Source organism: Falco biarmicus, chromosome 9, assembly GCF_023638135.1.
Source record: "Falco biarmicus isolate bFalBia1 chromosome 9, bFalBia1.pri, whole genome shotgun sequence".
Taxonomy (NCBI): Eukaryota; Metazoa; Chordata; class Aves; order Falconiformes; family Falconidae; genus Falco; species Falco biarmicus.
Genome location: NC_079296.1, coordinates 31,736,373 through 31,749,124, shown reverse-complemented (window position 1 = coordinate 31,749,124; position 12,752 = coordinate 31,736,373). Strand labels below are relative to the sequence as shown.

The 12,752-nt window shown below is 40.2% G+C and overlaps 1 protein-coding gene across 2 annotated transcripts in view; it reads right to left on the bottom strand.

Moving 5' to 3' along the window:
* The window catches only part of ERCC6 (ERCC excision repair 6, chromatin remodeling factor), a 51,062-nt gene extending 38,634 nt beyond the window's left edge, over positions 1 to 12,428 (bottom strand). The window contains exons 1-6 of one of the 2 annotated variants that reach the window (XM_056351679.1): positions 12,341 to 12,428; positions 11,792 to 11,868; positions 10,836 to 11,272; positions 8,237 to 8,357; positions 5,579 to 5,687; positions 2,951 to 3,674 (exon numbers count right to left, since the gene is read on the bottom strand). In XM_056351679.1, the coding sequence (XP_056207654.1) occupies positions 2,951 to 3,674; positions 5,579 to 5,687; positions 8,237 to 8,357; positions 10,836 to 11,266 (1,385 nt within the window). In that variant the 5' untranslated portion in view covers positions 11,267 to 11,272; positions 11,792 to 11,868; positions 12,341 to 12,428. Of the gene's footprint in view, positions 1 to 2,950; positions 3,675 to 5,578; positions 5,688 to 8,236; positions 8,358 to 10,835; positions 11,273 to 11,791; positions 11,869 to 12,340 lie in introns of those variants that run through there. The other variant, XM_056351678.1, reaches the window with a different exon arrangement.
* Between the last annotated feature and the right edge of the window lie 324 nt (positions 12,429 to 12,752).

Genomic DNA, 12,752 nt, shown 5'->3' with positions numbered 1-12,752 from the left:
CTGAACTCTGTATAGCTAACTTTTACTTTTTCATGTTCCACTGACCACATCTTGCTTTGAGTGACTAGGCTGACCACTGCAAGTAGCCTTTAGAAGGAAAGGAAAAAGCCGGGTGCTCTCCTGCCTGCCCTGTTTACTGCACGTAACACCAGCTCCTGGTCTGAAAAGAGTCTCTTGTTCTAGAGATGCTTTGCAGTCCTGCAGTTAGCTAATTATCATGCTTTAACAACATCATTGTAGTTTCCCCTTGACACAGACCAATCTCTTCAAGTCCCATCTCTGAAAACTTTTAATGTTAAGGAAACTAATTTTCAATCTTTAAGAGTACAGGACTGTTATTCAGCGACAAGCACAAGACTAGATGTTCAGAAGACTAAAGTAATCCTAAAGGACTTTCCCCTGCCTATCTCAGGGGTAAAATATACTATAATCTCACCCATTCATTTGCATTCAAAAGTAAAACTGACACAAAACAACACATAAATGTAAGCAAATGACAGCATTTCTGTAGCATTCTTAATATGTTTCTTAATTCACTACATTTTATTTTCTCATGGCAGTTCCCATAATGAAGATTACCTGGGGGTGTCAGCATAAAAACGTCAATGTGGACAGCTGCAGCTTAACAGCCATAATAACTGTAGCTATGAAATTTTTAAGAGATGTAGTGTTTTGGTAGCAATTACAGTTATTGATATTTCTAAAATTCATTTAGGCTTTTATTGTAACTTTAGTAACCAAAAGAAATGTAGTCTATGATATGACTTTGCTAAGGATAAATTGTCACAATCTTAAAGTTATTAAAAAACGTGTTTGAATGAATTTAAACTGTGAGTCATATTAAAACTTTCAATCAAAATAAATTACTCTTGATGAAAACACTGAATTAAAAATGATTTAATATTGGTCTAATTTAAATATGAAGAATACAGTTTTATTCAATAAACCAGTAAATATTTTACCAATTAAGTACAATTAATTTTTGTTAATGCATCCAATAAAAAACACTTCTTTTTGACCCTTCGGACATTGTTCAGATTAGCCTCTTGCCAAAATCTTCTATTCAAGAGCAATAAACTACGCTTTAACTTTAAAAAGCAGCATTCTGGGATTGCAGACCTATTGCCTTGTATCTGCTCCTGATCTGCTTTTGTAACCTGGGATGTGAAAATGAAGTTGAGCTCTTCCTACCTGAGGTTTTGTTACCTAATATTAATTCTACAACTGTGAGTACCTCTGCTATCAGCAGATACCTCTTCCTCCACAGCAACCCAGGCTCTCACCACAGGAAGAGATGGTGTTTATACCTCTACTTCTTGACCCCTTCTCTGATACTGCTTTTCATTTAAATCTGTAAGATTTTATATTTCTGCAGAAGTGTAATATTTGAGTCTCCCAAGTATTAACCAAGTTCCTATGCTAGGCCGTTTCACTACATCAATCACAACACTGATAGCCCTTATACATAGTCACCTTTCCTCTCTACTGTTTTCAAGTCAGAATCCATGATTTTCTAGAGGACTATAAAACTAGTTGAAGGACATTCACTAAAGAAAATTAATTAAAAGTAAGCATGCTATCAAGCTGTAGTTCATTACACAAAGCTCAACCCTTTGAAAAAAGGCAACATGCGAGTGGTTACAGAACAATTAAAACAACCATTTTAGTGAACTTTTATCTTTTGACTCCGAGTATGTGGAGAAATGTATCTCAACTTCACTGGCATGTCTAGTTAGCATTTAACAGCATAACAAATTATTTGTTGCCCCTTCAAAATGTTTTCCAGGCAGTTGTGAAAATGGAAGCATTGCTCAGTCTTAGGAGCTCAGCAGTTAATGCTATCACTAGAGAAAACATCTCAACAGCAGACTGTAGCTAGAGATGGTCCACACACAGGTTATACAATTTTCACAAATCACAGATTAGCACAAGACGTTCCAGTTGCTATTTTAAAAATTAACTCGTGTTCCTAGCTCTAATTCCCCACCTAACATACTAGACTCTCCTTAGAAACTTCACTCAGTTTACAACCTTAGGTCATCAAGACAACAGAAAACACCACTACTACCACTGCTGTCACTGTGTGTTTTAGATAAGGATGTTTTTACTCTCACTTTCATCAAGAACAGAGAGAGGGAAATCACTGTCTAACAAAGCAGCTCTTTTTAGACTTGACTAAGAGCAGCATGTCTTGTCTTCATTACTTATGTCTTTTAATATAAATTATGTAAGAGGTATCATGTACTAATGTTCAAATACAGACATTGTCCTTTCCAGTATACATTTTTTGCAAGTTTAAATTCAAAAGATCCTTTTAATACGGATTTTCAAATAAACCTGTTAGCCATACAGACTACATGTAACTGCCTGAGATTTCAATAAACTAACAGATTCTACAAAAATGGTATGTAACTAATTTATTCAGATTTTTTCTTCTTGATGAGCAATTAATCATTTAAGGCTGAAAACAAAGCATCTCACCCCATCCCGAATCATCATTTCTCTCTCAGTGGAAAAGTGCCATTCCTGTGAAGAGGGAGGGCACGGTCTGCACTGTAACGTTTCCTATCAAACAGAAGACTCCCCCGCCCCACCCCCCCCCCCAGCAGGCATACGATCTACAGACTTAAGGCAGTACTTAAGTATAAAGCTGCTCAGTAACCTGTTGCTCTATATATATTCGATGATTTTGGGCACATTCACAGTTTTGCAAACAACAAACATAAGATACACTAATAGCTTCTTACTGAAGGACCTATAACAATCAGAAAAAAATCTAACAACAAAGTCCTTGTAATTAAAAGGTATGTCTGATTTCTTTTGGAAGGCTATGATCATTCTGACTGTCCTGGTTTCCTTACTTCAGCTCTTAGCAGTGTGTTACAGACATTGCCCTTTGCACGTTCAACATAATTTGTTAATGTTACTAACAAAAACGCTGAGGACTAACCTTAGTCTCTGTTTATAATAGTTTTCATCTCCATCATCTCTCCACCTCTTTACTTTGCGCTTCCCCAGTGTATGCTCTTCTTCCTCAGAGCTCGGAAAGAAGTCAGCATCATCTTCAGCTTCTTTAAAATCCCTCTTCACCAAATATTTTCTTTTTCTTGACAAATTCTTGAGTTCATAATCAGAATCATTCTCAGCAGAAGATGCCTGCTCTTCCTCACCTTCTTCTGCTTCTGGGTCAAACAGCTCCTCGTCAGGTACATAATCAGACTCTCCACTATCATCCTCCTGTTCATGCCTGAACTTCTTGGCCTCAGGATACTTCTTTTTTTTTGGAATCTCTGCCTTTGGCTGAATCCGAAGGACATGCTTCTGAAGTTTTCTGATGTGTTTTTTTAAGCGCTTATCTGTTTTTGACAGGGCTTTAGCCCTTTTTTCCTTTGTAGTAGATGTGGGAGCTACACACTGAATATTTTTGGCTTGTGCCTTCTTCTTTGCTCCTTTGTGAAGGGCTAACTTCTTTCTTTCAGATGACAACTTAGCCTGGTCTGCTAAGTACTTCTCAAAATCAGATGCTTCATTTAGCATTAACCGTCGTGTCTTCCCCTCTGGCTTCTGAGGTATTTTAGTTCCAAATGGAGTCATCTGGCCAGTACGAATAAGCTCTTCCCACTCTGTTTCCTGAGCAGGCATAAGCATACTGCCCAGACATGATGGACCAGGTTCTACAATAAAAAAATAGAACATCCAGCATGCCTTTAACATCTTCTGGATAACACAAACACATGAACAAGGGTGTTTTGTGTTTCCCTCCCCACCCCCAAGCATTATATGTGTTCAGCTTAGTTTTTATATACACCTTAAAAGTCCAAATTATCATCACACATAATACCTGAAGTTTAAAAAAGGCAAACCACAACAAAACAGAAGGCCAAAAAGGTCAGACTAACTTGCTTCAAACTACTTCTCAGACTTCATATAGTAAATGTTACACCTACAATCACAACACAAATACTTCTGAAACAACACATGGCAGCAAGAACTACCATAAAGTTACAGCTCCCCATGGCACATGAACTCTAATGTGCTCCCTACGCTGTCAATGCAACATTACCACGTTCAGTGCAAAACACCACGGTGTTTCCATATGCAGCAACATTGTCCGTCTCTATCTTATTATTGATTTCTCAGTTCTACCCATAAGCTTGAAATTTGACATTTCAATTACCAAATCAGGACAGATACAAATCTAACAAAACACGTAAAAGGCTTTCGTCCCACATGCTTTAAAAAAAGAAGAAAACAAAACTCATCTTCCTACTCTACAATACTAATATTAGGATTATGACTTTAAAAGTCATATTAGCTGCACAGCATGTTGCCATAAAAGAGCACTTCAGTTAAACTGCATACACAATTACTATACATTACTATACATATTAACACAAACTATAATTGGTTTGAAACCAAAGAGGGAGAAAAGCTCTTGAATTCAGGAAGCTGAAGTGGAATTCCAGAGTGAAATCTATTATTAGGCTCCAAAATTCCAAAACAGTTGTACCAGAATTGCCAGCATGGCATGCTACTGTATGTAGCCCTATTTGAAGCACTGTATTTATCACCAAAACATGTTTAACAAGTAACAATGATGCATCAGGCATGACACTCCTCCCTCTCCACACACTCAGTTTCTCAAACTACTTGAACTGCTCAACTCCATTTCTTCGGTCTTGGGCTCCATTCACTTCTATTTATATTTCATCACACTGGGTGCCTGAGTTTTACTGCATGAACTCATTCAAAGAAAAAGGATTAAAGATACTTTTCTACTAAGAAAAGTTTCCTGAGGTTTTTACCTCAGTTTTATTGAATCAGGAAAGAAGCATGAGCTCTGTCAGATCTGGAATTCACTCCAGCCACATGTGTAATGGATAAATAGCACAGATTTTATACCTCTGCAAACAATAATACAATCTAAAGGTGATCTGCAGATGTCAACGGGGTGCAAACTTGCCTTGCAGAATACTGCAGATTAGTGATTGTGGTCAAGACACAGCTAAGCTGGAGTTAGAAAAATCCAAGCTCAGTTTGCAGACAGCAATGAGAAAGAACACCTAGTGAAATGCTGAGAGAACAAATACCCTGCTTTGGAAGAAACCTCCCCCCCTCCCCCCCTTTTTTTTTTTATCATAGTGCAGCCTTAAAAAGAGAAGCACTTCCCCCTTCCATTTCTAGTGATACTTCCCAACAGTAAGAAAAAACAATTTTGTTAATGCTGATTGATAGCATCCAGCACACAAAATGTAATTCAATCATGATGTTAGTCATCTTTATCAAATTAGCTGCAAAAAAATGTTAGGGTTTCCCATTTATTAAGCCCAATACTCTAATGTGCCTCAGTCATCCCTACTGAGCTGAATATGAATTAACATTCATTTTTTAAAACTTCCCACATGAATATGCGAAGGTTTGCAATTCTGCAGGTGCAGAGAATAAGTGTTCCTAACTCCCTCTTTGAATGCAAACCACTGACATTTATTTCCTTATTGGCAAAGACCTTGCAAACTAGCTTCAAAAAAACAAAGGCATTACATCAAAGTAGAACAGAATTCCCAGCCTTCTTCCATACCTTCATCTTCCTTAAATTCAATCTCATTTACTTTATCAAGAATCTCTGTCCCACCAAGAATTGCTTGGAGACGCTTTTGTTTTGCTTGGATCTTCTTTAGCTGTTGCTCCTTGAATAACAAGCAGACACAAATTTTATTTTTTCATCTGGTTCATAAACATGCTATCCTTTTAAACAGGACTTAAATCACTACATTTGCAGTATTTTCCAGCAGAATTTCTTACTCAAATGTTCACAGTATTGCATTTGAAACAAAAAAGCAAAGAGGTGTCATCACAACATCTGTAGGACTACAGCCCACACACACAATTTTGTGTGTAAAATCATTTTATGATACACATACAGTAAGATCCGATTGTTTATACACACAAATTTCACATGCACGTTACCCATTTTTATGTACATCTTTTGAGGTCATTTTATGAATGTGTTGATCCTAGTGAAGGAAGCCCATCAAGCAGATTAGTGAGATGCATAGAGAACACCGAAAGATTTGTTCATGATTTGCAAGACTGGGCAACGGTTAATAAGCCACTAAAACTATCTATAAGATTTAGTAAGATCTATCATCCCAGAACTTCTAGAATATTTTGTTAGAAACTGAAATTGTAAATCAGTCTTTCATCCCAATATATGTTTGTACACAGTTAATTCAGGAACAGTCACAGCTAATTTATCAGCAAAAACTAAAAAGTGACGTGAGTAAAAAGTAAGTGAAAAAATCAGCAATACAGATGCTATAACAAGTACCATTCATTACTGCTACGAAAATAATTCATAGCTAGCTGATCTGTTGCACCTTTTATCTGGTGCACTACCCTCAACTCTATATTTAGTAGTGACATTGTGATTTCTTGGTGTTGATAACTTCCATTTATGAAAAAAGAAATTCCAACCAGTAAAACAAAGACATCAGCAACGTAACTTTCTACATTTGTAACTCCTTAACTAGAGAGGCACACACTTCAGTAAAAATCAACTTTACGGCAAAATGAGCAAATTTTTTTTTCTTTTTGGTGAAGAATAGTTCACTACCCTGCCCATGTCTTCACGTAGCACTTTTCAAACCATAAAGGTTAAGTATAATAATGTATGGTACAATATGTTATCTCCTGTGTATGCACTATTATCCTTGCTACCAGAGCACTTTACATCATAAAACACTCCCTGTATGATAGCTCTAAGGAAATAGCTGTCTTGTACCAGTCATTAATTTCCCATTTGTCTCAATAATGGAAGAATTCAGCCTTTAACCATTTTTTAAAAATACTACAAAAGGAAGAGTACTAAAAGGCACTTCTTGCAGTAAGTAGCTCCAGACCAGCTTTAAATATACTGCCTGCCTCCAAAACACTCTTGAAGTTATTAGGACCACTTTTACAGATTATAGGTTTCATACAGGGATTTATTCTTACACTTCAAGGACTGTTGGAAATGGCTAACAATGAATTCCAACGATGTTTGAACTTCCCCTGCAACTAACACCTTCGTAAATTAAGTAATATGAGAACGAGCAAAATACAGCATCCAATACATGATCACTCTTTAGTGATTAAATCTGGTTTAATGAATTTCTTCCCACTACTTCCAGCTACTCATTCTTAGTCTTATTCATTACTATGACACTATTCAACACTGTCTCCCTTGGTCTCTTTAACTGGCCAAACTGCGTGCACAATGTTATCCAAGTTGCTGAAATTATCAAGGTTAAAAAACAAACAACTGCACGAGTCAGTGGCAAATGGCCTGAGACTGTGGAGTGTCTGAGGGCAAAGAACAGTAAGTTTTTCAGTCAGGTTTATCATTAAAGAAAATACTAGGGTGAATTTCCATCAGGCGGTGAGCTGATCAAAGTGCTGTATTCCTACCAGGAGAAGTTTCTCTTTTCTTAAATAATCTTCTTCCTATTCACAGCTGTATAGGTCCACTGCTTAGATCAGGGGTCCTCAAACTATGGCCTCTCATATTTACAGACCCCCCCTGCCGCAGGTTGGGGGGGGAAACCAAGCAGCCGCAGATGACTGCCTGCCACTTCATCCATGCGCTGGCCCCCTGTTTAAAAAGTTTGAGGACCCCTGGCTTAGATTACTACCCTGACACACCTGCTAGGTTGCTCTCCAAGGTCCTTCAATTTATTACTCTGGCAGAAAAAAGTTGGAACAGTTTCTGCCAAATTTGTGAATTAAAATGGCTCACAGAAAGGAATGATGTGTACTGGTACAAGAAGGATACAGACAATGAAAGAGGGTTAAGGAAAGGAAGGTAGGGAATGAAGACCGGGAGAGCTGAATTTAGGTCAGCTATTGAATCACACCCTAACAATGCTCTGCTAATACTCCAAATACTACTGGGAGGGATTTAATTAAGTTAATGCAAATCAGTCTTCCCGTCAGGTCCTGGAACTTCACTTCAACAGCTTGTTCTGAAACTTAGAATGAAAAAAAAAAAAAAAATAAAAGAAATTCAGCTCTGTTTCACATCTTAAATTAGTTATTTACATTTTTTGGTAGAAAATGAAACCATTTAAAAGGCAAGGGAACAGCAATTGTAGACTGAGTCTGAACTGTATAATTAAGCAAAAATCGCATCACATAATCCAAACCTTAAGCTAAGGCAAATCTAAGTATTGTCAGCAGGAAATTAATGTAATCTAATCACCTTGTTATATTTTTGCCGTTTCACCGAATCTAGTTTTCTGTTTATATCTTTGCTGTTGGCAGCTTGAGGTGAAAGTTGCTCAATAATTTTATCTATTTGTTTCAGAGATGTTGTACATGATCTGAAAAAACAAGATTGCAATGCACTAGTCAACTAGAAAGAAACACAACACATTCTCCATGCAGACAGTTTAGAAATTCTAGGAGATGTAAGGTAAGGCTTAAAAAGGTCTAAAGGTAAGTTTCTAAATAGTCATCTTGTATTTAAACAACATCAGAAGTACTAAACACTTTAACAAAATTTTGCTAACACGCTGATTTCAAAGGCAAGGAAACTGAACAAACCACTTCAAAATTTAGTGCTTAGAAGTTACACGTCTAATGATGACTATAAGCAAGTGATAGTGGTTACTTGTATTACTCAAAGGTAAGCAAAATGCAAAACAAAAATCTGAACTGGAAATCCCATGTTTTCATTTTCTAAAATGGCTTCAACAGTTTAATGATATTATATAAGGAAGCCTGATTCTTTCACTTGACAACATCTTTTTTACACAAAAAATAGATTACGAGATACAAATAGTTTCAGGAAGACAGACTAGTTCAAAGAATTAACAGTACAACAACGTTAAACTTCCCTTACTCATGCCCTACCATTTTTCATATTTCCATATACAACATGAAATTCAGGATGAACCACATAGTATAACATACTATCATCTATTTCTGTTGTTGAATTTGTTTGCAGGGAAGGAGATACTGCCCTACCATCAGAAACAATAAATCCAGGTTTGTTAATTCAAACAGAATACTTCATAAGGACATACAAATTAGCATCTCAAAGCATTATGAAAAATGTCAAAGAAAACTCTGTACAACACTTGCAAAGGGGCCATTATTCCCCTTCTATGCAAAGAAAAGCACTACATAAATCTCCTCAATTTTTAAGGAGGAAATTGCTGGGCCACATTTCTATCCAGCTCTAATCTGGATCCTACCACTGTTCTAGGAGATGGATTCTATCAGCTCCCCAGCTACCACTGCCATCTTCACTTCTCCATTCTCTTTCAATGCTTTTGAACCATCCCATCCCCCTTTCTCAGCCTTCTGCCTTGTTGCTTCCAAATATACCCTCTCTTATATGTCTCACACCTTTTGGCTCTTGCTTCCTTGGCCCTAGGGTCTTTTGACACAGCACTACGGCCATCTTCCACAGTTTTTCTGGTTTTTCAAACTTATTTAACAGAACTGTGGGATTTAAACAGGATTTAACTTTGACCATTTTTATTCTCCTTCTGCTTAAATTTGTGTGTATATTATAGAATCATGCAGCTTCTACCATGATCTCTGCCAACTACTCAAAAACCACTCCTTGCCTGATTTTACCTCTAGTCATGCATTCACTGTGTTACAGGACTTCAACTAAATCTGTCACATTCTAGTCATACATCTTTACTTTTGTTAGTCCCTCTGCTCAGCAAGCCAGCTGTATTTCTTCTAATCTTCTCCAAAAGCAACTTTCAGCCTTGCACATTACATCTTATACAGACAAGGTTCTACAAGTTTGTATGAACCATTTGCATCCCCTCATGCAAATCTCATTTTAAGAGGTAGAAGGTGAAAAGAGAGGGGTAAGAAAAATCACAGAGGGCACTTACTAAAGAAAAAAACGGAAATTAACAACTGACTGACAGTGCCATGCACCACTTTTTCAATAGCCACATAGTCTAATTGCAATGGTTACGCTACTCCATTCTTCCTCTCAATGACCATCTTGCTCATTACATCCTTCTGCTACATAACATCTGAAATCAGGTTCTAGTTTTTCAAACTGACTTAGTTTCACATCTCCACACCCAAACTGGAAAGTTAATGAAGTGCATAAAATTAAGCATATGCATAACAAGAGAGCTATGCCAGAGTTCACATAGGTAGTGGAGGCCTACAGCACTCCTGAGCACTAAAACCCCAACATTAATGCAATACAGTGAAAGATGCACAGGTAGAGTTATTTACCTGCAGTAGTTCACCCATTAACTCTACAATGAGACTAGAAACAGAGAGATTAAGATCAAAACTCAAAAGATTTGTGGCTCCTACCCCTCAAAGTCTTCTGTTATCAATATACCATATTAATGTAAATTAATCAAGATGTCATTAAGTAATTCATACAAGCACTTATGATGAAGTTGCTTTGGTTGTAGTACACTCAGGATATGGAGTCATCCCAAGTTAGAGAACGCACATAACTTGAAGCAGATAACCCCACAAAGCATACAGAGTAAGATGCAGTTCCTCACCGCCCAGAAAAGGACAGACATCTTGGTAAGGCAGGAGACAAACAAACAAAAAAAAAAGAAAGATCTGCTGTCCTCTACTGCCTTGATGCATGACTGAATTAGTCAAATAAGAGCAATGAACCATTGCTCTGATGTGGAAAATATTTTCTCCTTTTTTAAAAGGTAGGTAACTCAGAAGGGCACATGATGTAGTGCTTTCAAAACATCTTTTTGTCTTCCAGCTTTTAAAAACATGAGACACTGAGCCTCATTAGAGTCAGTATCAGAAAGCAACAGTAAGAAAGAAAGAACACAATTTACCTGAAGTCATCCAGCACTGATTGATATTCTTTCTCTGCATCAGCTATTTTTGTTGCATTATTAGCTTTGTTAATTGCATCATCTACTTGCTGAAGAACTCCTTGCTCTAATACATCCTGGTCATAGACATCAACTCCTAAACCTCTGAGCTCAGCTGCCTGTGCCTTATATGAGACGGACTGAATCTGTTGTCTGTTGATCTGTAAAAAGGGTTGTCCTCTGCTGGGCACCTCCAGAGGAACAGCCATGGATGTGGATGACTGGCTGACAGAGTTGGGAACTCTGATACTATTACTCAGTTCACTCTTAGAAATGCCATTTTCTTGCACAATTCCCAATTCCTCAGCATTGTGCAGACAATTATTCCTTGAAGTAGTAACAGGGTCTTGCTCTTGGATACTGTCTGACAGGTGGTTGTTGTCCATTGGCATCCTCTGCTAAAGGCAACAAAGAATCACATCGTCATAAGCGCGTTCGCACACAGAAAGTTCCTCAAGAAGACTGCCCAAATAGAAGTAACCAAAACAATAAGCATGTTTCTTCATCAGAAATTCTTGTTGCAAAACATCCAGTAGTCTACTCCATGGGTCCTACCCCCACAGTCTTATCTGCAATCAAAAGGAAAAAAAGGCCACAACTTCTTAAAGACAACTATATGGAATAGTCCTGGAAGATGCTGACATCAAGACAAGTAAAATGACCAGTAAAAACTACTCTCCTTGCCAGAGTGAACTCACTCTTTTGTGTAAATGGTCATCTTCCAGCAAAGTATGACACAAGAAAAACGTGACCTAAGGTATCCAAAAGCAAAAAATACAGATTTTTGAAAATGAGTAAGACTTGCCAGTTAAAGTACCCATCAGATAAGGGGCTGTAGTCTTTAATTTGACAATTCAGCTTTGAAGTAGAGTGTAAAGCATCTTAGTTGTTAGGAAATTAGCACTGGACTGACTTACCGAGGCAAGCCCGGAGCTGGTATGGTTTGGAGCCTTCAGGGTGAGTCCATTTGCTGAAAGGATGCGTTTTTTGCAAACTTCGGGGAGAAACAAGTGTTATTAAGTGGCTGGAAGACACCAATACGGCAGGTGGGCTTCATCGGCAGCCTCTCCTAGCACGGAAGCCCGTGGACCTCAGTCCCAGCTCACGGATTCCTTCCACCGGCTCCCAACGCTCCCGCGGGTTCCGGCCCCGCACCCACGCATCAGGAACCGCTGACAACCCCGCGCACCGCCCAGTTCCCCTCTGAGGGACCCCGGACCCACCCACCCCCTACACCGGACCCCCACTTCTCGTGCTTCGCCATCCCTCTCTGCCGGCAAGGCCAGGCCAGGCCGGGCCGAGCCCGCAGGCCGAGGGCCACCCCGGCGGCTGGCGAGAGGGCCCGGGCGGGATGGAAATGCGGGGGCGCCGGGCCGGGCCGGGGCGCAGCCGCGGGCGGGCAGGAGGGAGGGGCCGCTGAGGGCCCCCGCGGCGGCGGAGTGGCGGGAGCGGCACGGCGGACTCACCTGGCCGGCGGCAGCCAGCACGCCTTGCCGCCAGCACGCATGCGCGGCGCCGCTCCGCCGCTCGCCGGGCACACGAGCCGAACGCGGATGCGTCACTTCCTGCACGTCTGTGACGGGTGCGGGTGCGCGCGCGGGGCGGGGCGGTGACGTGCTGCGGGAGCTTCGCGCGGGCTCCCGGCCGCGCCTGGCCGGGCGGGTGCCGGTGCCGCGGGAGCCGGGTCCGGCTGTCGGGCCCGGCTGTCCCCGGGCCGCCGGCCTTCCCCGCGGGCCGGTCAGCTGCCTCCTGAGCGCGCGTTTGCCTGGCAGCGCACGGCCCGGCCCGGCCTGGGCTGGCGGCCGCCCTGCGGGGCTGGGGCGGTGGCGCGAGTGCCCACAGGCCGGAGCGCAGAGGGGCTCCTGGCAGGGACCGCTC